A 26,900-nucleotide genomic window follows, 5' to 3' on the forward strand; every position below is an offset into this window, starting at 1 on the left:
TGGTTTTTGTTAGCTTTTCTGCTACCTGCACACACTTTCTTACTATAATGGCCAAGTAACACTTTCAGAATGTTAGCCACAACACAACATGTTAACTTCCTTACTCTTCTGTCTAGTAGCTACCGTCTCCCTGAGAAGGCCCCTGAGCCTCAGAAACTATGCCACCTATGAGCTTTGACCAATTGCTCCTATTTCCTACTGCCCAATACCCTGCTCTAGCCACAATGAGCACAAGGTTCTTTGTTGCACATGCTAGGAATAAGTTGTCTGTTCTTCTAGCAGAAGCCCTGGCTCTACCCTACTGAAAATGGCAGGTTTCCTAATTCCTTGTCACATTCTACGACTGATACACTATAGATTTATTTATTCCATCTTTTTCTCCTGCAGAATGTAAGCAGAAATTTCCCAATGACTTCAGTAAATTATGGAATCAACATCCCAACATGCAGATATGGATAGAATGAGCTACGCCTCTCTGGGATACCTCTGCTTGATTCAGCCTGAGAGCAATCTTTTCTAACAGCCTCAAGTGGGAAGGGAAGGTTGAGACTCAGCTAGACAGTGACTGAGATTAATAATCCTGCAAAACAGAAGAAGGCCAGAGTAGTTGGTGATCCTTCTGCCCCTATCTGCATAACCACTGCTGCATTGCTCTGTAGCTGTGCTCTTCATGGGCTGCCAGCTGCCCTGCAGTGATAAAATCCACATAATACAGTGGGCTGTCAAGGTCACAAGTGTGGTGTGATGGAAGCTAAGCCCCAAGTACCAGGATTTCCACACAGTGACAGAAGGTCCGAAAGTTTACGGAGCTAAGTGAGAGTGATAGGTCCCTCTGCCTTTTCTATCCCCTGGATGACGACTTTTTAGCCATGGTATATTTAGCAATGCTAAGTAAATAATGCTATTTTTAAGATGGAATCATTTTCTCAAATTCTAGAATACAATCCTCTATCTTTTGTGTATCAATTTCCTCTGATAACAGAAAAACTTCATTAAGTATTCTGGAAAGCAGCCTCTCTATTCAGATATTATCATAGGAGCATTTGTTTCCTAATTAATTCCCAAGAATGTCTTTAAATAGAATCATTAACCTCCTTACAGCATTTTTCATTCTCTACTGTGCTATTTTTCCCCTTTCTAACTGTAAGACACATGGAGCCCCCCACTAAGTAGAAAAATATTCTCACAGAACTTTTTAATCAGGGCAGACAGATTTTCCAAGTGCTGTAATTGCTGCCTTAAGGATGGCATTCTTGTTCTGACTGTGCCCCTTCCCTGAGTTAGAGACCCTCCTCCTATCAGTTAATGCGCCTGTCAATGACCTTCTGTGGACCCAGTCAAGGCACGCTCTTTGCTGCTGTGCAGCTCCCAGCTCTTAAAGACTCACCAGGCCTTTGAGGAATTCTAATTAGGCCTGTGCTCCCTCAGCTTCCCAGACCCCATAGAAGTACCTTCTTTCTCTGTCTAGTCCCTGTCCTTTCAACTTAGGTTTCTAGTATGGCAGCTTTCAGAGAACATCTTCTAAGGGCAGAAAACGGCACAACGGAGAGGGAGAGGGGGAGGGAGTAAGGAGTGGGGGGATGAAGAAGAAAGAAGGGGGACTGGACGGGGGGGGGTACTCTCAGGGTTCCCAGAAACATGTTAATTATGGTGCACAGCTGGAAATGGGACCTGAGAAGGGAAATGGATGTCAAAGTCTCTCTCTATTCCCTCTCCTGGTATTCCTTTCACCCTCTGCTGACAGGATGAACCCAGGTGCAGGCTTCCCGCACACACACACACACACACACACACACACACACACACACACACACACACTTTCTGCCCGAGGCCTCCTGAAGCTTACAGTTGAGACTAATCCTTCAGTTTGCTTACAATGGCCTTCCTTGGCACAGCATTTTCTGGACTTTTTTCCCCCTGAAGCAAATCAGAGCACATGTTTTAGCTTCATATTATTAGTTTGCTTAAGTTCATCCCTATTCATGCAGCAATGCAAACCTTTTCATTTACATATAAGGGGAAAGAGTTTGAACTAAAAGCACCAAGAATAAAAAGGCTGGACAGGAGGTCAGAAGAAAAAGACCGAACTAAAGCTTAAGAGCAGGAGATGCGACCAGACTTAAAGCAGGAAAAAACACTGGGGAAATGATGGTGGTGCGAGCTTAAAGGATCCCACCAATGAAACTTAACACCCACTTAACAGCCAGCACTGACAGAAGAAAGGCAGAAGCATGATGGGTAAGGAAGCAATAATGACTAAGTCAAGCAGCCTTAAAGAAAGGGCTAGGACACTGCTTAGTGATTTACTGCTTAACCAAACCCCTACCAAGTTATGTTCACGTCCACGAGACCTTTAATTCAGGGTATACAGCTATAGCTACATTGCACTTGTGGTAAAAATAGAAGAGGCACATTAAATGTGTAGAACCACCTTGTTGGAACGAAAGTCAACTCTCAAACCCAACACAGGAAGGCAATGACTTTAGGCCTCCAACATGTTACAGAACAGGATCAGCATTTGTATTCAATGGCAGCCTGTTCTAGCAATTATAGTATTCTCGAATTAGCAGTGTGACATTACACCTAGACTTGCATAACTACTAAGACAAGATCTTAAATACCCCAGAGACCTGTGAATGTAAAGATTATCTCAATATGGCCAGTATTCTAGTGCTAACAATTCCCCCACACTTGATTCATAAGTGAATGAATCATATTAAATTAAATCAGCCTGTACTTGAGGAACTGCCTTCATCAGAAAGAGATTTCATGAAAAGCTTTAGCTTGGATGAATACTCTAATTATTACAAGCTAATATTTGTCCACAGAAAAGGAATCTGTTTCAGGATTAGTCAGAGACCAGGAGAAGCCAGAGGCACTAATTCAATAATGGAACGCCTAATTAAATGATAATGGATCCTAATTATAATGTATTGCTTTACCCTGTACATGATTGATTGAGCACATAGCTTTTCACACAATTCATTAAAGAAACCTAAATAAAATGCAATTACTAAAATTAAAGGAGGAAAGATAAAGAGAATTGGTAAATTTATGCTTTCTCTTTTACAATATAGAGAAAGTCAAGTGTAATAGGAAGTTTAAAAATTAGAGGGAAAAAATCCTACAGGATGTTCATATCTGTGCATATAGAAACCATGCTTGTGTCTCCTTCCTAAACTGCTTCTTGCCCTCATCTGCTTACAATTAGTTACTATAATCTCATGCACTCATCAGAGAACAGACGGGAGTTTACTAAATCATGGTTGGTGATAAGCTTGGTGCCTTGTTAGTTAAAATCGCCAAGACAGATTCAAAGGCATGCAAGCAATCCCATGCCTGTTCAAAGTTTTTAATCCAGCTGAAATACAAGCTATAAACATAGGAAGAGTATGCAATAACACAGGAAATGAATAAAAATACAAAATTTCAAGAGAAGAGAAGTGAGAGTGACAGGAAATAAGTGCTCTGAGTTCAGAGAAAGATAAGTGGGAATGTCCAAACTGTTCTGGATAAAACAAGACAGAACCAGTTCCCGAGACTGAGAGGACATAGGTTTTCAATGGCTACAGAGAGAGAAACAAACAACAGATGTCTTAAGAGGAAAAAAGAAGAAACAGCAAAGTAACAGAATAAAATCAAAAGCCAGGCACATGGGTAAATGAGAACTTATTTTATAGTAAAGATGACATCACAAAGCAGGGTAGAATAACAAGCTGTTTAGTGTGCGGTATTGGGAAAAACGAAAGGAGATGACTACCAAACAAGACGTGGAAGGACTCAAGAAGAAAGGAGTGCATTACATCTGTCTGTTAACAGAAGAAACTGAAGGCCAAGGAACACTTGGGAAAGGAAGACTTCCCTTTAAACAAAACTTTAAGGACTTGTGGTTGCAAGGCAAAGATTATCACTATGATTATATTAAGACAGCATGGCGGCCAGGCTATAGCCTCAGCAGCAGGCAGACAGGGCGGAAGGGCCTGCCTGAGCCAAAGACAGCCTGTGTTTAATCACACAAACAAACCTGTTCAGTAACTAAATAATAAAACCATGTTTGTGATATCTTAAAATGATTTAAAAAACACACAGAGAGGAAGAACTAGTTAGTACGAATGAGCAACTAGTTAGTACAAATGAACGAGTCACACAACACCTCATTAGGAACATTAAAGACACAAACAGGCAGTTCGATGAGAAGAAACTCACAAAATAGCAGACATACAAAACCCCTTTTCAATTAGACAACAGGAGAGTTAGCGGGAGTTCCAAACCCGCAGATCCCGGCCCGCAGCAGCTCTCTGCTCCCAAACCCCGTGGGAGAGAGACCTCACCGCCTGCTCAGGTGGGCACTCCTCAGGCTGCAGAGCGGAAGAGACCACCAACACTGCCCACCCCTGCCCACATCCCTGGCCCAAGAAGAAACTGTATACGGCCTCTGGGTTCCCGTAGAGGAGGGACCAGGAGCAGCAGGTCCGCTGCGTCTGAGACACCGCCAGAACCTGAAGGGACCGACCTGATAAACAGTTCTCTGCACCCAAATCCCGTGGGAGGGAGAGCTAAACCTTCAGAGAGGCAGACACGCCTGGGAAACCAGAAGAGAATGCACTCTGCACACATTTCTGACACCAGAGGAAAACACCAAACACCATCTGGAACCATGGTGCGCTGAAGCTCCCGGAAAGGGCAGCGCACATCTTCCTGGTTGCTGCCTCCACGGAGAGCTCGTAGGCAGCACCCCACAAGCAAACTTGAGCCTCGGAACCACAGGTAAGACCAACTTTTCTGCTGCAAGTGACCTGCCTGGTGAACTCAAGACACAGGCCCACAGGAACAGCTGAAGACCTGTAGATAGGAAAAACTACACGCCCGAAAGCAGAACACTCTGTCCCCATAACTGACTGAAAGAGAGGAAAACAGGTCTACAGCACTCCTGACACACAGGCTTATAGGACAGTCTAGCCACTGTCAGAAATAGCAGAACAAAGTAACACTAGAGATAATCTGATGGTGAGAGGCAAGCACAGGAACCCAAGCAACAGAAACCAAGACTACATGGCATCATTGGAGCCCAATTCTCCCACCAAAGCAAACATGGAATATAGAAACACACCAGAAAAGCAAGATCTAGTTTCAAAATCATATTTGATCATGATGCTGGAGGACTTCAAGGAAGACGTGAAGAACTCCCTTAGAGAACAAGAAGAAGCCTACAGAGAGGAATCGCAAAAATGCGTGAAAGAATTCCAGGAAAACATAAATAAACAAGTAGAAGCCCATAGAGAGGAGACACAAAAATCCCTGAAAGAATTCCAGGAAAACATAATCAAACAGTTGAAGGAATTAAAAATGGAAATAGAAGCAATCAAGAAAGAACACATGGAAACAACCCTGGATATAGAAAACCAAAAGAAGAGACAAGGAGCTGTAGATACAAGCTTCACCAACAGAATACAAGAGATGGAAGAGAGAATCTCAGGAGCAGAAGATTCCATAGAAATCATTGACTCAACTGTCAAAGATAATGTAAAGCGGAAAAAGCTACTGGTCCAAAACATACAGGAAATCCAGGACTCAATGAGAAGATCAAACCTAAGGATAATAGGTATAGAAGAGAGTGAAGACTCCCAGCTCAAAGGACCAGTAAATACCTTCAACAAAATCATAGAAGAAAACTTCCCTAACCTAAAAAAAGAGATACCTACCCATAGGCATAAAAGAAGCCTACAGAACTCCAAATAGATTGGATCAGAAAAGAAACACCTCCCGTCACATAATAGTCAAAACACCAAACACAAAATAAAGAAAGAATATTAAAAGCAGTAAGGGAAAAAGGTCAAGTAACATATAAAGGCAGACCTATCAGAATCACACCAGACCACCACGGCCTAAAACTGGTCTTCAATAACAATAAGGGAAGAATGCCCACATATACATGGAAATTGAACAATGCTCTACTCAATGATAACCTGGTCAAGGAAGAAATAAAGAAAGAAATTAAAGACTTTTTAGAATGTAATGAAAATGAAGGTACAACATACCCAAACTTATGGGACACAATGAAAGCTGTGCTAAGAGGAAAAGTCATACGGCTGAGTGCCTGCAGAAAGAAACAGGAAAGAGCATACGTCAGCAGCTTGACAGCACACCTAAAAGCTCTAGAACAAAAAGAAGCAAATACACCCAGGAGGAGTAGAAGGCAGGAAATAATCAAACTCAGAGCTGAAATCAACCAAGTAGAAACAAGAAGGACCATAGAAAGAATCAACAGAACCAAAAGTTGGTTCTTTGAGAAAATCAACAAGATAGATAAACCCTTAGCCAGACTAACGAGAGGACACAGAGAGTGTGTCCAAATTAACAAAATCAGAAATGAAAAGGGAGACATAACTACAGATTCAGAGGAAATTCAAAAAATCATCAGATCCTACTACAAAAGCCTATATTCAACAAAACTTGAAAATCTGAAGGAAATGGACAATTTCCTAGACAGATACCAGGTACCGAAGTTAAATCAGGAACAGGTGAACCATATAAACAACCTCATAACTCCTAAAGAAATAGAAACAGAAATTAAAAGTCTCCCAACCAAAAAGAGCACAGGTCCAGATGGGTTCGGTGCAGAATTCTATCAGACCTTCATAGAAGACCTCATACCAATATTATCCAAACTATTCCACAAAATTGAAACAGATGGAGCACTACCGAATTCCTTCTATGAAGCCACAATTACTCTTATACCCAAACCACACAAAGACCCAACAAAGAAAGAGAACTTCAGACCAATTTCCCTTATGAATATCGACGCAAAAATACTCAATAAAATTCTGGCAAACCGAATCCAAGAGCACATCAAAACAATCATCCACCATGATCACGTAGGCTTCATCCCAGGCATGCAGGGATGGTTTAATATACGGAAAACCATCAACGTGATCCATTATATAAACAAACTGAAAGATAAAAACCACATGATCATTTCATTAGATGCTGAGAAAGCATTTGACAAAATTCAACACCCCTTCATGATAAAAGTCCTGGAAAGAATAGGAATTCAAGGCCCATACCTAAACATAGTAAAAGCCATATACAGCAAACCAGTTGCTAACATTAAACTAAATGGAGAGAAACTTGAAGCAATCCCACTAAAATCAGGGAGTAGACAAGGCTGCCCACTCTCTCCCTACTTATTCAATATAGTTCTTGAAGTTCTAGCCAGAGCAATCAGACAACAAAAGGGGGTCAAAGGGATACAGATCGGAAAAGAAGAAGTCAAAATATCACTATTTGCAGATGATATGATAGTATATTTAAGTGATCCCAAAAGTTCCACCAGAGAACTACTAAAACTGATAAACAACTTCAGCAAACTGGCTGGGTATAAAATTAACTCAAATAAATCAGTAGCCTTCCTCTACACAAAAGAGAAACAAGCCGAGAAAGAAATTAGGGAAACGATACCCTTCATAATAGACCCAAATAATATAAAGTACCTTGGTGTGACTTTAACCAAGCAAGTAAAAGATCTGTACAATAAGAACTTCAAGACTCTGAAGAAAGAAATTGAAGAAGACCTCAGAAGATGGAAAGATCTCCCATGCTCATGGATTGGCAGGATTAATATAGTAAAAATGGCCATTTTACCAAAAGCGATCTACAGATTCAATGCAATCCCCATCAAAATACCAATCCAATTCTTCAAAGAGTTAGACAGAACAATTTGCAAATTCATCTGGAATAACAAAAAACCCAGGATAGCTAAAACTATCCTCAACAAGAAAAGGACTTCAGGGGGAATTCACTATCCCTGAACTCAAGCAGTATTACAGAGCAATAGTGATAAAAACTGTATGGTATTGGTACAGAGACAGACAGACAGACCAATGGAACAGAATTGAAGACCCAGAAATGAACCCACACACCTATGGGCACTTGCTTTTTGACAAAGGAGCCAAAACCATCAAATGGAAAAAAGATAGCATTTTCAGCAAATGGTGCTGGTTCAACTGGAGGTCAACATGTAGAGGAATGCAGATCAATCCATGCTTATCACCCTGTACAAAGCTTAAGTCCAAGTGGATCAAGGACCTTCACATCAAACCAGATACACTCAAACTAATAGAAGAAAAACTAGGGAAGCATCTGGAACACATGGGCACTGGAAAAAATTTCCTGAACAAAACACCAATGGCTTATGCTCTAAGATCAAGAATCGACAAATGGGATCTCATAAAACTGCAAAGCTTTGTAAGGCAAAGGACACTGTGGTTAGGACAAAACGGCAACCAACAGATTGGGAAAAGATCTTTACCAATCCTACAACAGATAGAGGCCTTATATCCAAAATATACAAAGAACTCAAGAAGTTAGACCGCAGGGAGACAAATAACCCTATTAAAAAATGGGGTTCAGAGCTAAACAAAGAATTCACAGCTGAGGAATGTCGAATGGCTGAGAAACACCTAAAGAAATGTTCAACATCTTTAGTCATAAGGGAAATGCAAATCAAAACAACCCTGAGATTTCACCTCACACCAGTGAGAATGGCTAAGATCAAAAACTCAGGTGACAGCAGATGCTGGTGAGGATGTGGAGAAAGAGGAACACTCCTCCATTGCTGGTAGGATTGCAGACTGGTACAACCATTCTGGAAATCAGTCTGGAGGTTCCTCAGAAAATTGAACATTGAACTGCCTGAGGATCCAGCTATACCTCTCTTGGGTATATAGCCAAAAGATGCCCCAACATATAAAAAAGACACATGCTCCACTATGTTCATCGCAGCCTTATTTATAATAGCCAGAAGCTGGAAAGAACCCAGATGCCCTTCAACAGAGGAATGGATACAGAAAATGTGGTACATCTACACAATGGAATATTACTCAGCTATCAAAAACAATGACTTTATGAAATTCGTAGGCAAATGGTTGGAACTGGAAAATATCATCCTGAGTGAGCTAACCCAATCACAGAAAAACACACATGGTATGCACTCATTGATAAGTGGCTATTAGCCCAAATGCTTGAATTATCCTAGATGCCTAGAACACATGAAACTCAAGACGGATGATCAAAATGTGAATGCTTCACTCCTTCTTTAAAAGGGGAACAAGAATACTCTTGGCAGGGAATAGAGAGGCAAAGATTAAAACAGACACAGAAGGAACACCCATTCAGAGCCTGCCCCACATGTGGCCCATACATATACAGCCATCCAATTAGACAAGATGGATGAAGCAAAGAAGTGCAGGCCGACAGGAGCCGGATGTAGATCGCTCCTGAGAGACACAGCCAGAATACAGCAAACACAGAGGCGAATGCCAGCAGCAAACCACTGAACTGAGAATAGGACCCCCGTTGAAGGAATCAGAGAAAGAACTGGAAGAGCTTGAAGGGGCTCGAGACCCCACATGTACAACAATGCCAAGCAACCAGAGCTTCCAGGGACTAAGCCACTACCTAAGGACTATACATGGACTCTGACCTCGTAGGTAGCAATGAATATCCTAGTAAGAGCACCAGTGGAAGGGGAAGCCCTGGGTCCTGCTAAGAATGAACCCCCAGTGAACTAGATTGTTGGGGGGAGGGCAGCAATGGGGGGAGGATGGGGAGGAGAATACCTATAAAGAAGGGGAGGGGGAGGGATTAGGGGGATGTTTGCCCAGAAACTGGGAAAGGGAATAACACTCGAAATGTATATAAGAAATACTCAAGTTAATAAAAAAAAGATAAATCTGCTATGAACATAGAAAAAAAAGAATAAGAATGTATATTAAACAATTATATGTGCCCCCCAAAAAATATTAGACAACAGGAAATCAAAGCCACAAGTTTCCATCTTAATCTGTTCTAGTGGCAAGGGACAGAAAGCAAGATAATACCACACGTTGGCAGAAGTGTGGGCAAACCCTCAGAGAGCAGTGAGAGCCTTCGAAGGACAGCCAAGTTGGAGGGAGTACTGAGCAAGTCACACAAAGCCAGCCAGTACCTCCAGCGACCGTTCTACTCTTGGGCAGTACCCACAGGGAGTTCTCAGCACATAAAAAGAACTAATAGGGTGTTCATGTGCTAATGACTATGGAGGACAGAGGTTCCTGGATGGACATCTGTCTTTAGCAGCTTTAGTAAATGAGACAGACATGCATAAGGAGTATACCAGAGAGAAGACACTTAACAGAAGCCAAGGACATGAACAAATGTTGTTAAAAACAAAATGCCAAAAAATAAAAATATAAATAAATAAATAGTTTTTTTGAGATGCCATCAAGAAAAAGATGGGATCACAATCCTATTTGTGTAAGTAAATAAAAATAATACAGGAGCATATAGCCAAACATGAAGGAACACGAGCAAGAGAAATACTTATTTAGTAGAAAGATTTGTTTATGGAAGATGAAAGAAACAATATAAGAAAAAGGGGTATCAGGAAAAACTGTACAAGTGACCACATCCATGCCAGTAATGGTGAAGCCCCAGAAACCAAGGACTATGGTGAACTCTGTCCCCTGAAACTGCGGTAGTAACTTATTACTAGTATTCTTAAGTGACAGACACCTTGGAAGAAAACCAGGTCTGGTACAGTCCCCTCCTCCCATCTTGACCACCTTCATTCTGTCTGTAGAATGCGTATTTAGGATAAGCTGTAAGGACAGGGGCAGCATTTAAAGGTCACCTTCTCTACCTCAGCCATGGGACAATATATTTTATGTTCATTTGTTTCTTTTTGGAGATAGGGTCTTGCCATACTGCCCAAGTTCCTCTAAGACCTGAGATAGGTGACTGCCTGGCTGAACAATACAGATTTCAAATATTCCATGGAATGAGAGAAAAGAAGGGAAGAATGGCTTTCATGGCCAGTAAAACCTATTCTAAGCTGGAATAATACAAAAGTTCCAAACACAAGATTATTTAGAATTCTGTGGTTTTCTGTCAACAATTTAATTTTGGGATGTAGGTCAAATAATACCTATCAAATGTTTCAGAATACAGGAGTGCCCGTGCTTTGACCTCCATTTCCCTTTAATCTTGACTATTATGAATGGTGCTCTTTATGCTGGGTCAGTCACCTGAATGCTGAGGCTTTCTGGGAGGACAGTACTAGCCCTTTCCATAAACCTGAGCCTCAATTCCAGAATGCTCCATTTTCTTTCGGGTGGAGACAGTATTACTCTAAGCAGTATTTCTTAGACTGGGTTATAGACCCCTGAGGGCAGGCTGCCTGGCCTTCTTAACCATGATGTCCTAGAACACACTCTTCATACAAACACCTGTAGAGGCAGATCTTTCTGTACAGTGAGGACTGAGAGCAAAGAAGCTGCACAGGAAAGGCACACACTGGTGTTCTCCTACAGTTTTCCTCATCATTCACAGGATCCCCATACAGTGGGCCTGACAGTTGGCACTAACTTGGCTATTACACCAGTGAGGAGCGGATTGCAACCTAGGCCCCTATAATACTTGAGGCCCTGGAGAATGTCAAGAAAAGGACAGTTCAGAATTCTCATTTTCAATTTCAACTGGAAGAGGAATTACATGATTTTTCAAGATCTGAGGCTGGCTTAAGGAAGGATGAGATTATGAAGTCAGGTCCCACAACCCAGGGCTTTTTGGCTCTGTATGACAGAAAAGGACTGAAGTAAAGGTTCTTGCATTGTGCTTTGATATTCCTGATGAGCACAATTTCTGAATGCTAACACCTTAAAGATACAATTGGTCTTTATACTATTTATATTTGCCAGCAAAACTCTTTAGACAAACTTAAGTATCTTAATTTTATTACAGCAAAAATCTAACAAATCCTTTAACCACAAGCTTAGTTAATCAGAGTTTGAAGACTAAAGGTCATTCTCTGTCATATTTTTTGAGACAAGTTCTCTGAAGTGTCAATGGTGTCCTTCATCCACCAAGCAATGAGGGTATACGCACAGTATACATGGTGCATGGTGACAGCACACGGGCCTGAACTTGGGTTCTTGTGTTTGTACAGCAAGAACTTTACCCCCAGACACTAACCTCTATTCTGCTATCTAAATGAATGAACCTGGGTTTTTGTTTTGTTTTTTACTAAATTCTCTTATATCCAGCCTCACTGTAAAAAAACTAAACAAAACAAAACAACAACAATAAACCCAAAAAACAAAACCCAACTTGCGTTTATCAAGGAGTAGAACAGTCACATAAATGTGTGGGCTGCTGTCTCTCTGTGTCCTTGGGCCTCTATAGCAGTCTATTTTCACCTGGTGAAAACCCATCCATTAGAAACAGAAGTGCTAATGTGCAGTGCAGAAATGGCTGCCTCAACTAGGTCAGTTCAAGAGTGAATCCAAGTCTCTTTGATCTGACACCTTTCACATCTCTTTTTAGTTGAAACTTCCAATTTTCTTACCCATAAAGGTAGGTGTAGGGGTGTGTGGTGTGTGTGTGTGTGTGTGTGTGTGTGTGTGTGTGTGTGTGTGTGAACATAAATGCGTGTTGTGTTGTTTGCTGAAGAGGACATTCATGAGACTCACTCAGAAACAGTGGGTTGCACATTTACAAAGAAAGCTGAACTCACCCCTGTGGATGTGCTTTTCAGCTAGAGAACAGCCTAGTCCACTCACTCTAGGGCTACCTGTTTCAGTATTCTGGGGCGAGCACAGATAGATGGAGGCTCACTGTGTTGGGGGAACTGATGATCCTGGTCAAAATGCAAGGCACAAATCAGTTTCACACTAAGCTGTCTACACTAAGGGGTCCCAGTCATTCTGGACCCAATTAGTATTCAGAATGGTTTTATATTAAGTCACATAACCAGCTGCCAAAATGCAAGGAAGCACCTAAATGACAACAAATATCTGAAACTGCCTCAAATATCACAGATCTTGTGGACTTTAATTGCTTTTAAAATTTCACAACTCATTCAGAAATTTTACCAGACTACACTAGTTATTCAAGGGCAACGTCTGAGTATTTTACCTTTGTTTCTACACCACTTTCTTCAATCCCGACGGATAATTACTCAATACTGCTAGACAGGTGGCTGTCCTGCCTGTTTGCCTTCATGAAGATTTCTCAAACTTAGTGACAATCATTTTCACTGAAACAAACTAGGTTTTGAAATAGTGACTTTAATCTGGGGCACTCATAAGTCTTATGCCCTAGCTATCTGGAATGACCTGTGCCAATATTTTCAGAATGTCAGAGTAGAAAAATTCCTGGTCAAGAAAATACTCCGGCCAGGTGGTGGGGCACCTCTAGTCCCAGCACTCAAGAGGCAGAGGCGGTCAGATCGCTGTGTGTTTGAAGTCAAACTAGTCTACAGGGTAAGTTCTAGAACAACCAGGGCTACACAGAGAAACCCTGTCTCAACTCCCTCTCCCTACCAATAGATGGAAGGATGGATGGATGGATGGATGGATGGATGGATGGATGGATGGATGGATGGATGGATGGATGGATACAGATGGGTAGAGATGGGTGGGTGGATAGGTAGATAGACAGACAGATGGATGGATGGAGAAGTTAGGGGTAGAGAGAAGGGGACCGCAGCCTGGGTATAGACCTAACACTCCAGCCGAGTATTGATCACTATGTAAGGGATCAATTCTAGGACGGTGGACTCACCTTGGACAAGCTTTAGAGATAGGTGGAATAATCAGTCATCTCATGAGAGTCTCTCTTTCCTCTCAGAATCTGCGCCCAGTGCAGTAGCTGGGCTACAGCCATGTAGCTTTGTAAGCCTGCCCACCTTTCTGCATCGCTTAGGAAAATATAACTCTTCCTTTTCTCATTTCTCATTTCTTAAACTGCTGTGTTTCACCAACATTTTGCACTTCCTTACTCTTTCCTTCAAGTTTCCCTCTCAGACATAAGGCTCTGGTTGGCCATGTGTCTGACCTTTGTGCCATCTTAAACTGTCATTTTCTTCTCTGTCTGTCTGTCTGTCTTTCTCTAGGCAGCTACTGAGATTGCAGCTTTCTAAAAAGCAAAAGCAAAACCACCGCCACAAACAACACTTAGAAAATTGAGTCCATTCTTAAATCCTTTTATTAAAGAGACTAAGAATGTCAAGACAGAGGGAACCCAATCCTGGGTCAAGATCAGCTAGAAAATTAAGACAGTCCTTTTCTTCGTGTATCTAACTATGAGCTTTTAATCGTTCGTAATGACTGAGAAAAGAGTTTCAAGATCCACCCAACAGGAATTCTGAGTGAGGTGCTATTATCTAAACTTGTATTTTAAAAAGTAACTACAGGAGATCTATTTATAGCCAATAAGTAATAATCTTCCCGAGGTTGTAACTTAGATACTATTATCTTAAGAAGAGAATGATTTCAGGGCCCTCTAGAATTACGTTAATTTTGGATATTTCAAGGGATAGTTTGTTGTTGGGGTTTGTTTTTTTTTTTGTTTTTTTTTTTGTTTTTTTTTTTTGAGATAAGCTTTCTCTGCGTGGACCTGGCTGTCCTGGAACTGTATAAACCAGACTCAGATATCAGTCTGCCTCTGCCTCCTGAGTACTGGGATTAAAGGCATATACCATTAAATTAGTCCCCAAACCCAAAGACGGATAACATCAGTCTCTGTGTGGTTGTTGTGGTGGCTGAAGTCTACCTAACTGAAGGCTAATTCTAATTTCACTGCTTCACTGTTAATGGGTAACAGACTCTTATAGATATCATGAGGTGTAAGGAAAACTTAAATCTGCAGGAGGTTTGGCCTAGAACATGAAACATTTTTGGCACTCATCAGTATAAGAAGAACTTTTTGGTGCCCTGCACTCAACTTCTGTGTACCATTTCCTGGGACATTTCTAGTGTGAGAGTATGCAAAAATGATGGCACTTCTTAAGAAAAAAGAGAAGACAGGAAGAAAGTTCATAATAGACATTACTTGACTTTGTGAAACAATATCTAAAATAAATATTCAGTGCATTTTATGGAGACATGGGGAAGATCAGATGGGAGGAGACAGGCTAAGCAGAAGCATGCATCTGAAAACCATTAGCCAGAGGACACTGAGTCACCAAGGGAGGTATATATACTCCCAAGCAGCCACTAGGGAGAGCAGCTTGCGTGGTGCTCACAGCCCTGTGAGGAATGGTTTTTACAAAGAAGACCAGAAAAGGAAAGAAAGGCAAGCAGCCCAGAAGACTAACCAGAAAACACCAGTGTCATCGATGGAGGACAATGGCAAGCATGGAAATGAGCAAAGACCCTAGGACAAAAGCCTTTCTAGAAGGCTTCTGCCTCTACTTTCCAGGGTGTAACTATCCTAATTATTTTGGGGGTGACCCAGGCAGCCTTAGCTTCCTCCATGAGAGCACCGAAAGTCCCTTGGTTAGTGTTTTCAGTTAACTTTCCTTTTGTGGGTCATCAGTCAGAACTCAAATTGTAACCTTGATATTGGTTCCCTTTCAAAACCAGGGGAAGGTAAAACAGGGCCCTTGGAGGACCATGAGGACTATGCTCTTTATTTTTCTACCAGACACTGGACTCATTCAGGCCTCAGTTCATCGCCACTGCCACAAGACCAGCTTAGCGCTACAGGCGGAAAGGAAACATGCTTTATTCTTAGAATGGGTAATTTTGTTCCTGATGAGGAAAATAGCTTTCTGGACTCTTTTAAATTAATTCTGAAAGTCTGAAATTGGCTTACATATCTATTTTATATATTTGAACACATTTTAAGCACTAAAGCAATTTCTAAGAATAGCAGTAAGAGGAAAAAAAACCTAGAGAAATGAACCAAAAACACAGCATGCAAACTAGTCTGCCTTACAATACATCTGCATATACTGTCCTGCAGTGGTATATTTCACAAAGGGAATTAAAGCTATGAAATTAACATTTTAATGAAAGAGACAGACTTTTGACGTCAAGACTACTCACTGACAGCTGCATGCAAGTGGCCAAAAATGAGATGAAATGGAGTTTATACCTTCAACTAGTCTAAGCTAGGGCAATTTGGAGATTATGACTGAATTTAAATTAGAAAATACTGCTGTGTGCAAACACGGTTAGGCTAGTAAGTAGTCTTTGCAAACCTTGGCACTATAAATGCTTAATTTAAAACACACACAGGCACACACACACCTTTTTTCCCCCCAAGCATTGTCTTCAAACCCAGTGGAATGAATTTGGAAACATTGCAGACTTTATCTGAATAGCTCCTTTAACTGTTAGAGGTCCGTGTAAGGTGAGAACTAAATGGCCAGGTCCTTGGAAGGGACCCAGGGCCTTCTACCTGCAGGAACACTGCAAGCACACAGGGAAGCTAGCACAGGGGAAGAAACCTTCTCACCTGAGGAAGCTGCAGACTACAGTCTGCCTCTCATGCCTAGGCTCTTGCTCTTTAGTTTGTCTAAAAAGTGTGTGATATTCTTTGGGTGGCTGAGGCAGGGTCAGTAAGGCACAACCCATGGGTCACCTGTACCTGTTTCTGAGGAGCTTGTGCACTAAGAATAGATTTTTGTTTTTTGTTTTCTTTTAAATGATGAAATTCTCAGAACACTAGGAGACATGAAGGTACTACGACATTTAAGTTTCAATTTCAAGTTTCATTGACCCACTCATCTGTTCTCTCTAGCTCAGTTACAGAGCTGTAAAGCAAGCACATGCCTGCACAGCCTAAAATGTTCAGTGACTGGACCATGACGAGTGCAGCTGTCTCCCTTTCAGCCTCTTCTCTGAAGCCGCCACTCTACCGCTCCACAGAGAGATCACAAATTCCTGTCTGACCCTGCTCCTTCCAAGATGCTGAAGCACAGAAGAGGAGGTTGAAAGGTCATATTATGGTGACCCAGAAAGAACAATCACTTCCTAGCTAACCAGAAAGCCTCTGGTACATGTACTTCTGCTACCCCAGGGAGGAGAAAGACCGCATCCCTTCCCGGTCCCAATAGAGTTCAATCTCATAAGGTCACAACTTACCATGCACATTAAATAGCTATTTATCTTCTGAAATACTCACAGTGGTCGTGAAAGGCAGTTACATTTCTTTTCTGTCCCACTAATCATTTTTCAGAAGTTACACTTAACCTCACTTTTCTCTTTGCCGAATATTCTAGAGACCTATTAAGTATTCATACCTAAATGATATGCCAAAGGTACACCTCTCTTTCCATGTATTCAAACATCAGCTAGCTTATCAGTTTCATCTTCTTGGGAAAATTCTCCTTGGAGCCTTCCACTCCACTTCTGGTCCAATGAATGAGGACCAGGGCTGGGCACCTGTTACCTCGGCTTTTTCCTGTTTCCACCCTGAGGACTGCTCCCTGTAAGATGCTCTTGCTCTCTTCCCAGCCTCTTGGCTGTTCCCTTCATTCTTCTGGTAGACTGTGTAGCGGCATCTCACTAAGAAAGAGTAAGGATTTTAATAAACCTAGGGAATCTTGAATGCTTAAATGCTGTTTCCTCCCAACTTGCTGGAGAATTTGGCTCTGCTCACTCTGAAACCACTTTCTCAGAAATTAAGGGACTCTCGCTTTTTCTGCTAGTAGTACCTGGAGCATTCTGACACGTTGCTAATGTCTGCTTTTCTAGACCCTTGTTATTCTCCTGTACAGAAGCTTTCAGCTTTGCTGCTGGACCACTGCACTTTCTCTCAGATTTCCTTCACTGTATCGTGCCTCCACCTACAAACGTTTACCTAATTCTTGAAACTTTACTATATATGACAAAGGGCAAAAACTGAAGTACTCAGAGGCCATTTTAAGTATTTATTCTGGACAGGGATTGTTCTAAGTTTCCTCAATATCTTGGGTTGTATATCAATGCTAACTTTCTTATGTACTATTTATTTCACCGAATACTAGGTCTCCTTTACAGAGGAATGGTAAACCCCTGCTCTACAGAGGAGGAGGAGGAGAAAGCGTGGAACTAGTGCAATTCTTTACCCTCAGAGCCTACGTCGTGATTTGATCTCACTGCCCCGAGAGGCAGCTGCACACTTCTCACTCACGCACCCCATCTCTTTCTCTAAATTTTACAATTTGTCAATTTGAATCAAAGGCTGAAGAGCTGGAATTGATCTTGTGGTGAGAGGTATGTCCAGAAAACAGTATGCAAGGACCAATGTGGTGTTTCAAAGAGCGGCCAGGAAGGAAGCTTTAATGTTTACACTTGCCAGTCCCAGAGTCACCCCTGTCTTTTATAGTTGTAAATCAGAGCTGATGCCAAATGTGTGTTTCTTTAATTTGGAGAATCACATTGCCTAGGTCTGTGACATATTCTTACTGGAAGATGAGGCACAGAGAGGATGACTGTGGAAAAGGGTCAGGACACAGAATGGCTCTAGGTGTGTCCAGGGACAAGAGACAGGTGGCCAGAGCCTCAACTTCAGGCTGATTTACTCAAAGACAAAATCACAACAGAACATCTCAAAGCCTTATCTTATATGTTGCAATTCTGTGTAGCCAGCGATCTGACACAAAATGAACGAACTTAACTCTCCCAAGGAATCTGCACCAAACTTGCTGGTGAGATCCAGTAACAGAACAGCAAAAGGCGCTCATCCACCAGCATGAGCTTTCTTAAAGCCACTTCCTTGCCCATCCTTTGCTTGTCAGCAAAAAGCTCCTACAGGCTCACCAGAGGAGACCTACCTGCTATGGCCACCTCAATTCTTTTGAAGCAAAAGCTAAGTTGGCGAGGGGAAAAGCCAGGCACTTCGGTTTTTTTAACTAGTAAGAGAAGTTTCTTTAATTTTTTTAGGGATGTATTTTTTTTACATTTCATGTCTGTGTTTGTGTACAAGTGTGCTGCATGTGTGCTCGTAGTAGGCTGGCAGTAATAAGAGACTAGAGAGAATAGACAGATGGCCCTTGTCACTTGTGTATCTAAACAAATGCTATTAAAATACATGAATGGACTATACAACCTTTCCTAAGTTTTATTTACTCTGCTGGGTAACCGCTCCCCACTTCATAAAAGAAATGATATACTTCAGCTCAGTCCAAGAAACAATATAATTAATTTTGAATTAAGAAAGTCACATTTATAGAACTTTGCAATACATTAACATAACTAAGGTAGGAAAAAGAAAATTCTCTCTTATTATTTTTCAGAATTCCATCCTGTTCTTACTGCTGCATCCCTGTTTTTGTAAGACACATGCTGGGCTACAGAGACTAGAGAGGAAACCAGAGTAGCTGGTATTCACGTGTCCCCCTTTATAGAGTGCTTAGGGCATGCTATTTCCAGTGGCAAGATCTGGGATCATAAAGACAACCAGTAACCCTCACACCATTAATGGTGTGGTAGGAGAGATCACCTTGAAGCCCAGACAAGGCTTGAACTTGTGATCCTCTTGGTTCAGCCTCCAAAGGAGTTGAGATTACAAAATGGCACTGCCAGACCAGACTGAAAGAAACTGTCTAAGAAAAGCATGCACTAAACGTAGGTGATAAGGAGTGTAGTTATTCATAGACTACTTGACGCATTTACAACAAAGAAAGCCAATATAGTATGGTGCATTTTTAATTGTTTTTAACATCCGTAAAGAGTGGTGAGCAAGAATTAAAGAAGCCTGCTATGGTATAGAATGTGATAAAAATAGTTCCAAAAGCTCTCTCTTAACAGAAACAACCTGGCATATTTAGAATGCTCTAGTTAACTGATAGAGATTTTTTTGTTGTTGTTAAAATCCGAAATTTAAGCTATGGCATCACATACACACATGTATGAAAATACATAGATTAAAAAAAAAAAGATACATAGACTTGTATCACTGGCTAGCACAGCGCTCACAGGCTGTTGATAGGCAGACAAAAACAATTAAAAATTCACTGCTTAGCTGGGCCGTGGTGGCACTTGCCTTTATTCCAGCACTCAGGAACCAATGCAGGCAGATCTCTGAATGCGAGGCCAGCCTGGTCTATAAAAGCAAGTTCCAGGATAACCAGGGCTATACAATGAAAGAAACCCTGCCTTAAAACAAAACAAACACAACAACAAACCAAACAAAAAACACTTCTTACTATCGACTTCAATCTCAGAGCTCAGGAGATAAGCAGGAATAACCACGGTGAATGCTGTATTTAGGAATGACTATAATATGGTCCCGGCACTGAGCTAAGCTCGTCACATAGATGTCACAATCTTGACAATCGTGAGACAAACATCTTCATTTACAGACTCAATGGGGGCCTTTAAGTAACCTGATCATCAGTTTATCAATAGCTCCAAGTTAAGTTATGGAAACTGGTCCTTAAATTGTTCTAAAAACATATTTTATTGGTTTATTTTGCTTTTGTTTGGCAGAGGAAGTGCCACAGAACAAGTGAAGCCAGAGAACAACCTGCAGGCTTTCAGTCCTTTCCACTACGTGAATCCCGGCACTTAGGGGCCAGTGCCTTCATCTGCTAAGCCAGCATGCCAGACCCCTGAACCATTTGGCCATGCCCTAAACCATGAGAGTAGCATTCACGTATCTAATGACTGATAAATGCTGTGATGTCATGAATCTCGAGTGGACTGCATGTGTAACATCTCAATAAGCAACAGGAGCCATGCTGGCCTTGGCTGGTGGTTGAATGTTGGCTTATTAGCACTTACCCTTTTAAAAATATGCTACGTGGCACCTTTAACTGTCTAAGTGTTTTGCATATGTGATGAACCACCATCAGTAATCTGTATGTTGAATATATTTTCACCTCCTCAAACTTTTACTGAGCTTTGCACAGTGATGTGCAAAGATGATGATGTGTCAAGTTTCCATCCCAAAGTAAATGCATTCTGCTTTTGCGTCCTACTCCTCCAGGTAAGAGCCTGTCTCATCTCTCCTGGAATATTATTAGGCCCAATTTCATGCATGAGTGGGGAATAATTAGGTCTCCTGCCTCTTGGTAGGGCAAGTCAAACCTTTTATTCTATTTCACTCAACACTTTTTAAACACACAGTGCTTTCCCTGTGCCACCCACGAAAGTGCTTTCAGTGAAGGAATAATGAAGCTACTATCTTCACTCTGAAATCAAAAGGCACCCATTAAAAATTCTGGTTAAGAGTATTTTAAGGTCAATGATAGAAGTTGAAAACAAATATCTTTTGAAAAACTTTAAGTGATGATTTCAAGTTACATCTTCACCCACAAATGTTCTGAATCACAAGTTTATGTAGGGTGAAGTATGCAAACAAAACAAAACAAAACAAAACCCCCAGATTCTGGCGATTGAAGCCGTGGCTCAGCAGTCAGGGCATTTGCTGTCCGGCACAGGGTGTGCTTCAGTCCCTAGTGCCTATGTGGCTGCTCACAACTACCTGTAACTCTACTACAAGGGGCCCAATGTCCTCTTTTAGACTCCACAGGCTACTGCACATGTTACATATAAACTCATTTTGTGCAAGGGCATACACATAGTAAGAATTGTGGTTTCTTTAAAAACTCAGTTATGTTTTATAAATATGTTTGCTTTAATCCTTGGTATAGGAGATAGGGCTGCTTCAGTTTGTCATTAACTATGATTGTCTCATACCCTAGGAGGGATATAATTTCTTCAAGCTACAGATAATTTAATCCTGGGGACTCTAGAGAAGGTATAAATGAGAGAGCCCCAAGAGGGCCTGTGGTGGCTGCTGGCTGCCGGTTTACTATTGCTGAATTTCTGAATATTTTGACAATGAAGATTGGACCTGCCCCTAGGTACCAGATACTCCTAAAAAGGTCTATGTTCCCCTTCCTTCTAGCCTCTCTCTCCCACCTAGAGTTGTGGAGTTGGATTAGGGTGGAACAAGGTTAGAAGGTAGGGTGAGGTAGCTAAACAAATATTCCAACACATACATATAAAAATAGAAATGAAAAATTTAAAAAGTTAGTCCAAACACCCGTAGGCAAAGTGGATTACAAAAGTCTCTCAAGACAAACTCTGAGAGTGAAGGATGGCTTAAGTGAAATCCAGTGTGCCAGCAAAACCACGTCAAGGCTGCTGCTGCTGCGCCCTCTGGCTCATGGGAAGTCGGAACTATCATCTTTCTTTCAAAGCAAAGTAATTTCCTAAAATAAAACAACAATAGTCATCTAAATGTAAAAGCAGCATGGATCACACCTGAGCTTTCATGATTTATTACCAGGGACCCTTCACATATGGGTGAAGGGCAAGGACGAATGTTGGCCTATCACTAAACATCTGCCAAAGGCATGAGATGGATTAAAAGGAAAAATGTTAAGAATAGAGGGAGTAACTATGACATTTCTGAATAAAGTGCACCCTTGATGGACGCAGCAGCGTGCAGTTGCAATATACACTTGGCGGGCCAAGGTGGGTGACACTGAGCTCCATCTTGGACTACAAAGCCCACCTCAAAGTAAATACACGCTTGTACCGTGTAGTTATATTTCCCTCTGCTTTGACTCACAGAGATAAAGCAGACACAATTATGAATAAACATGTATGTGTGGGCATACATACACCTTTGTAAACGAAACCTGGACTATCTGAAGGTGATTATCCTAACTTAATGGTTCAAGGTATTCAAAACCTCTCACTGTTTTCTTAGCCATCCATCTGCTTTAGCGCAGGCATTTACCATCCAGATTTTTAAGAGTAAATATCTATTGCTTCCATCAACAAAGTACCTGTCACAGCTACAAGAATTTACGTTGGCAGTAATCTGGCTGTTTGGAGGATTTTCTCCAACAGAGTCAAAGCCAATGCAGGCCTAGAGAAGGAAGACCACTGTTAGGTTCAGGGTTCTGCCTCTGCCACGTGTGCTCTACTCAGGGCAATGTGGCCAAGTTGCTGCGGATACTGGTAAGGGTACAGTTCAAAAGATAGAATACGTGGAAGGGGAAGCCCTGGGTCCTGCTAAGACTGAACCCCCAGTGAACTAGACTGTTGGGGGGAGGGCGACAATGGGGGAAGGGTTGGGAGGGGAACACCCATAAGGAAGGGGAGGGGAGAGGGGGATGTTTGCCCGGAAACCGGGAAAGGGAATAACACTCGAAATGTATATAAGAAATACTCAAGTTAATTAAAAAAAAAAAGATAGAATACAGGAATATAGAATACAAGTGGGATGGGAAACAAGAATAATGTGTGTGTGTGTGTGTGTGTGTGTGTGTGTGTGTGTGTGTGCGCGTGCGCGCGCGCACGCGCGTGTGTATGTGTATATATGTATACATGCATATATATTTCAAATTCAAGTGGATAAGTCAGAGGTATGGTGAAAAAAATACCATAACATGGTGACTAGTGGTTTGAATGAGAATAGCTCCCACTGGGCTCATATATTTGAGTGTTTGGCTCATATTAATGGGCTGCTCAGGAAGGATTAGAAGGTATGGTGTTTCTGGAACAGGTATATCACTTGAGTTTCAAAAGCCTGACAACCCCTCGTACAATCTCTTTCCTCTGTTCTCTCCCCCTCTCTCCCTCTGTCTCTCCTTCTCTCTCTTGTCTGAGTCATGATGTCTTTTTACAGCAATAGAACAGTAACCATAATTAATTAGTTAGTTAGCTAGCTAGTCAGTCAGTTAGCTAGCTAGCTAGCTAGTTAGTTAGTTAATATATATATCTCTGGCTTATAAGCACTATGGCATCAGTATCCATTTAGAGAAGCCAAACTAAATGCTGTATATAGTGTATAAAGAAGATAAGTAGTGGACTGCACTACTGCGAGAGTATTGCTGATGGCTAAGAGAACGATGAGATAAATACTGGATACCGTAAGCCCTTGTGTTAAGATAACCACCTACAAATACACTTCACTCTGTTGGGCAAGAGAATTTATCCATCTGTATACAATAATATTTTTCAAGTTGATATTCAAGGGTTATTAACCTAGTAGAGAATTCTGACAAATTTCCTAGTGCTCTTTCACACAACTTGGTTGTATGTAGTGGGCTTGTTTTCTTCAGTCAGTCATTATTAAACATAGGCCAAGTTAGCACGGCTGCCCTATGAGTACAGCTGGGCTGGGTGTGTGGGTAGAAAGAAGAAGCATTGAGGAGATAGCAGAGTTGAAGACAGACCCATGATTCTTGTCCCAAAAGTCTTAAGATACACAGCAGTTAACACGGGCTTAACTTGAGGGCTCAGCTCCTGAAGACCAGAAGTGACTCCACAATGGCACTAAAGCACTAAAGCAACGAGTGAGCAAGGTTCTCAAGAACTAAGTGGGGCTGCAGATGGGGCTCTAGGGAACGTAGCCACTGAAAAAAGACAGATACTGCAGTACACATCTACAGCGACAGAGAGACATGGGAACAGGAGACGGGAGACTTGCCTAGCACCTTTGTGGGCCCGCTAGCCTGGAGAATACAGCACAGAAACAGAAACAAGAACAGCCCTACCTCAACAAGGCAGAAAAGGAAAGGAAAAGACAGACAGACACACACACACCCACACACACACCATATTTTAAGAAAGAAAAGCAGAAATTCCATTTGATCAAGGAACTTTGCTCCTGGATTACAATGGAATCTTAAATCAGACTAACAAGAGACACCTCTGTGTTCATGTTTATGGAGGCACTAGTCACAATAACCAAGTTGTGAAGTCTATCTAGGTACATACTAACAGAGTAAATAGGTAAAGAAAGTGCCAAATTTTATCATCCCCAAAAGAATGAATTATGTCATCTACAAAAAAAAAAAAAAAGATGAAACTGAAAACTATTGTATTTAAAATAAACCAGATCCAGCATCATAGGTTTCTCAGACAGACAGACAGACACACACACACACACACAGAGAGAGAGAGAGAGAGAGAGAGAGAGAGAGAGAGAGAGAGAGAGAGAGTTTGAGAAGAAAGGGACGATTTGGAGAAGAGACAAGAGAGGATGATATAGTTGGATGTCATACTGAAGGCTAGCTAGTGAATAAGAAAAGAGTGCTTGTTGTACAAGCCTAAGGATCTGAGTTCAAAACCCCAAGACCTACATACAAAGTCAGTCACGGTGGCACAAGTGCCTACAAAAACACTATGCTCTCCACACCACCCTTACTTTCTCCTCACCAGCAAACTCCCTTACACATAACTCCACTAACATCATTTCACTGCACTCCACTCTGGCTTCTGGTACTTCAGTCCTGTGCACCTTATTCTCTAAGGTCACCAAAACTATGATCATTGTTGTACTAAAAGGATTCTTTCAGAATTTTAGGCCCCAGGGTATTCCTGGCTCCTAGAAACCAGTTATCTGAGAGATAACATACAGGAAGCTTACCCATCCTTTGTGTGTGCCCAGCCTTTCAATCAGACTCATTACTACTGTAAAGATTGATTCAGACCAAAGCAAAGCTTACAGATATAAAATATGACCATTTGTAGAAAAGACAAGGTTTTTTTTTTCTTTAATCTCTATCCACTTTGTAAAGAGATAAATAATGCATTTCTTCAGTGACTCTTGTCTAACATCTTTGGAATCAAGATGAATCATACTTTACTCCTACTATACGTCATCACAGCTCTGTAAATATCTCATTTGTGGCTCAAAAGAGATGTAAAAATCATGGGGTATAATTACTTTCACTGGGTCTCCTTTAAATGGAACATAATTACTGCAGAAATCTGAAAACAAGGCACTATTTTGGGATAATGATGAAGATGACAAAGCCAAAAACAAGTCGTAAATGCTTAGTGAGAAGGGACAAGCTAGTCACCCGTCCTGAGTATCTACAGTCAGAGAATAGTGAGAAGGGACAAGCTAGTCACCCGTCCTGAGTATCTACTGTCACAGAATAGTGAGAAGGGACAAGCTAGTCACCCGTCCTGAGTATCTACAGTCAGAGCTGCTACCTTTACAAATGACATGGTTTCCTATTCCTTTAATTTTCTGTTTTGCTTAAAGATAAACTTCATGACAACTAAGACCACTTTTGTAACTTAACTTCTCTAACTCTCTTTTTTTTTTCTTTTTTTCAGAGCTGGGGACCGAACCTAGGGCCTTACCACTGAGCTAAATCCCCAACCCTAACTTCTCTAACTCTTTAATATTAAGGATTAACGCTGGGCTCCAGCCAGGCCAGGTCAGTCTCTACACAGTATCTCTAACTGAGCAACGACACCCTCCCAAAATTTCCATTCAAATCATCAGGACCCAATTTCACTTCTAATTCCCTAATTTTATGTCTTAATCTGCTTGTAATAATGGTCCTGCTCTATTTAGTAACTCATTATATATGTCTGTGCGTTGAGATGTGTGCACGCATTGGGTGCACATGCACATAAGCACGTGTGCTGTCAAGGCCTGTGTTTTCCTCAATCAATTTTAGCTCCACTTTTTAAAGACAGGGTCTCCTGCTGAGCCTCCACACTCATTAATGGACACATCAATGCTGACAGGCTGGACACAAGGCCCAGAGACTCCTCTGTCTTTGCTTCCTGGGTGCTCAGGCTACAGGCTTGTGCCATGGTGCTCTGTGTACTACGTGGGTGCCGAGGAACCAAACTCAAGCCCTTGTGTTTGTACCATTGGATCATACACTTTACACACTGATCACACCATGGTACTTTGTACTGTTGGATCATATACTGTACTTTACACACTGATCACACCATAGCACTTTGTACTGTTGGATCATATACTGTACTTTACACACTGATCACACCATGGTACTTTGTACTGTTGGATCATACACTTTACACACTGATCACACCATAGCACTTTGTACTACTCGACCATACACTTTCTAAATGTGTTCATCACAATTTTTTATGCTGATGCTGTCACCAGCATACTTTGATCCTATGGCACTAACTACAATATACAGGCCTTGAAGGGAAGGCATGCTATTATTCATTAAAAGTAAACACAAAATCATATAGTCACAAAGACGTTTTTGTTAAGACTATTCACACATATATACCTTCAATCCATACAAGTATAAAAACAGCATATCCAGACCAGCTAACACTCTCTATTCATCTTTTCAGAGCAAAGCCAAAGTCCCAGTGTTTCTTCATTACTTCAGACCTTGCCACTGT

At 41.4% G+C, this 26,900-nt stretch overlaps 1 protein-coding gene across 8 annotated transcripts in view; it reads right to left on the reverse strand.

Moving 5' to 3' along the window:
• Lclat1 (lysocardiolipin acyltransferase 1) overlaps positions 1-26,900 on the reverse strand; it is a 144,328-nt gene that overhangs the window by 23,261 nt on the left and 94,167 nt on the right. The window contains exon 6 of one of the 8 annotated variants that reach the window (XM_039113082.2): positions 17,215-17,330. The exons of the other annotated variants lie outside the window; for them this stretch is intronic. Coding sequence (XP_038969010.1) covers positions 17,215-17,330 — 116 coding nt within the window. The remainder of the gene's footprint in view (positions 1-17,214; positions 17,331-26,900) is intronic. 8 annotated transcript variants of the gene reach the window in all.

The sequence above is a fragment of the Rattus norvegicus genome, chromosome 6, assembly GCF_036323735.1.
Source record: "Rattus norvegicus strain BN/NHsdMcwi chromosome 6, GRCr8, whole genome shotgun sequence".
Classification (NCBI taxonomy): Eukaryota; Metazoa; Chordata; class Mammalia; order Rodentia; family Muridae; genus Rattus; species Rattus norvegicus.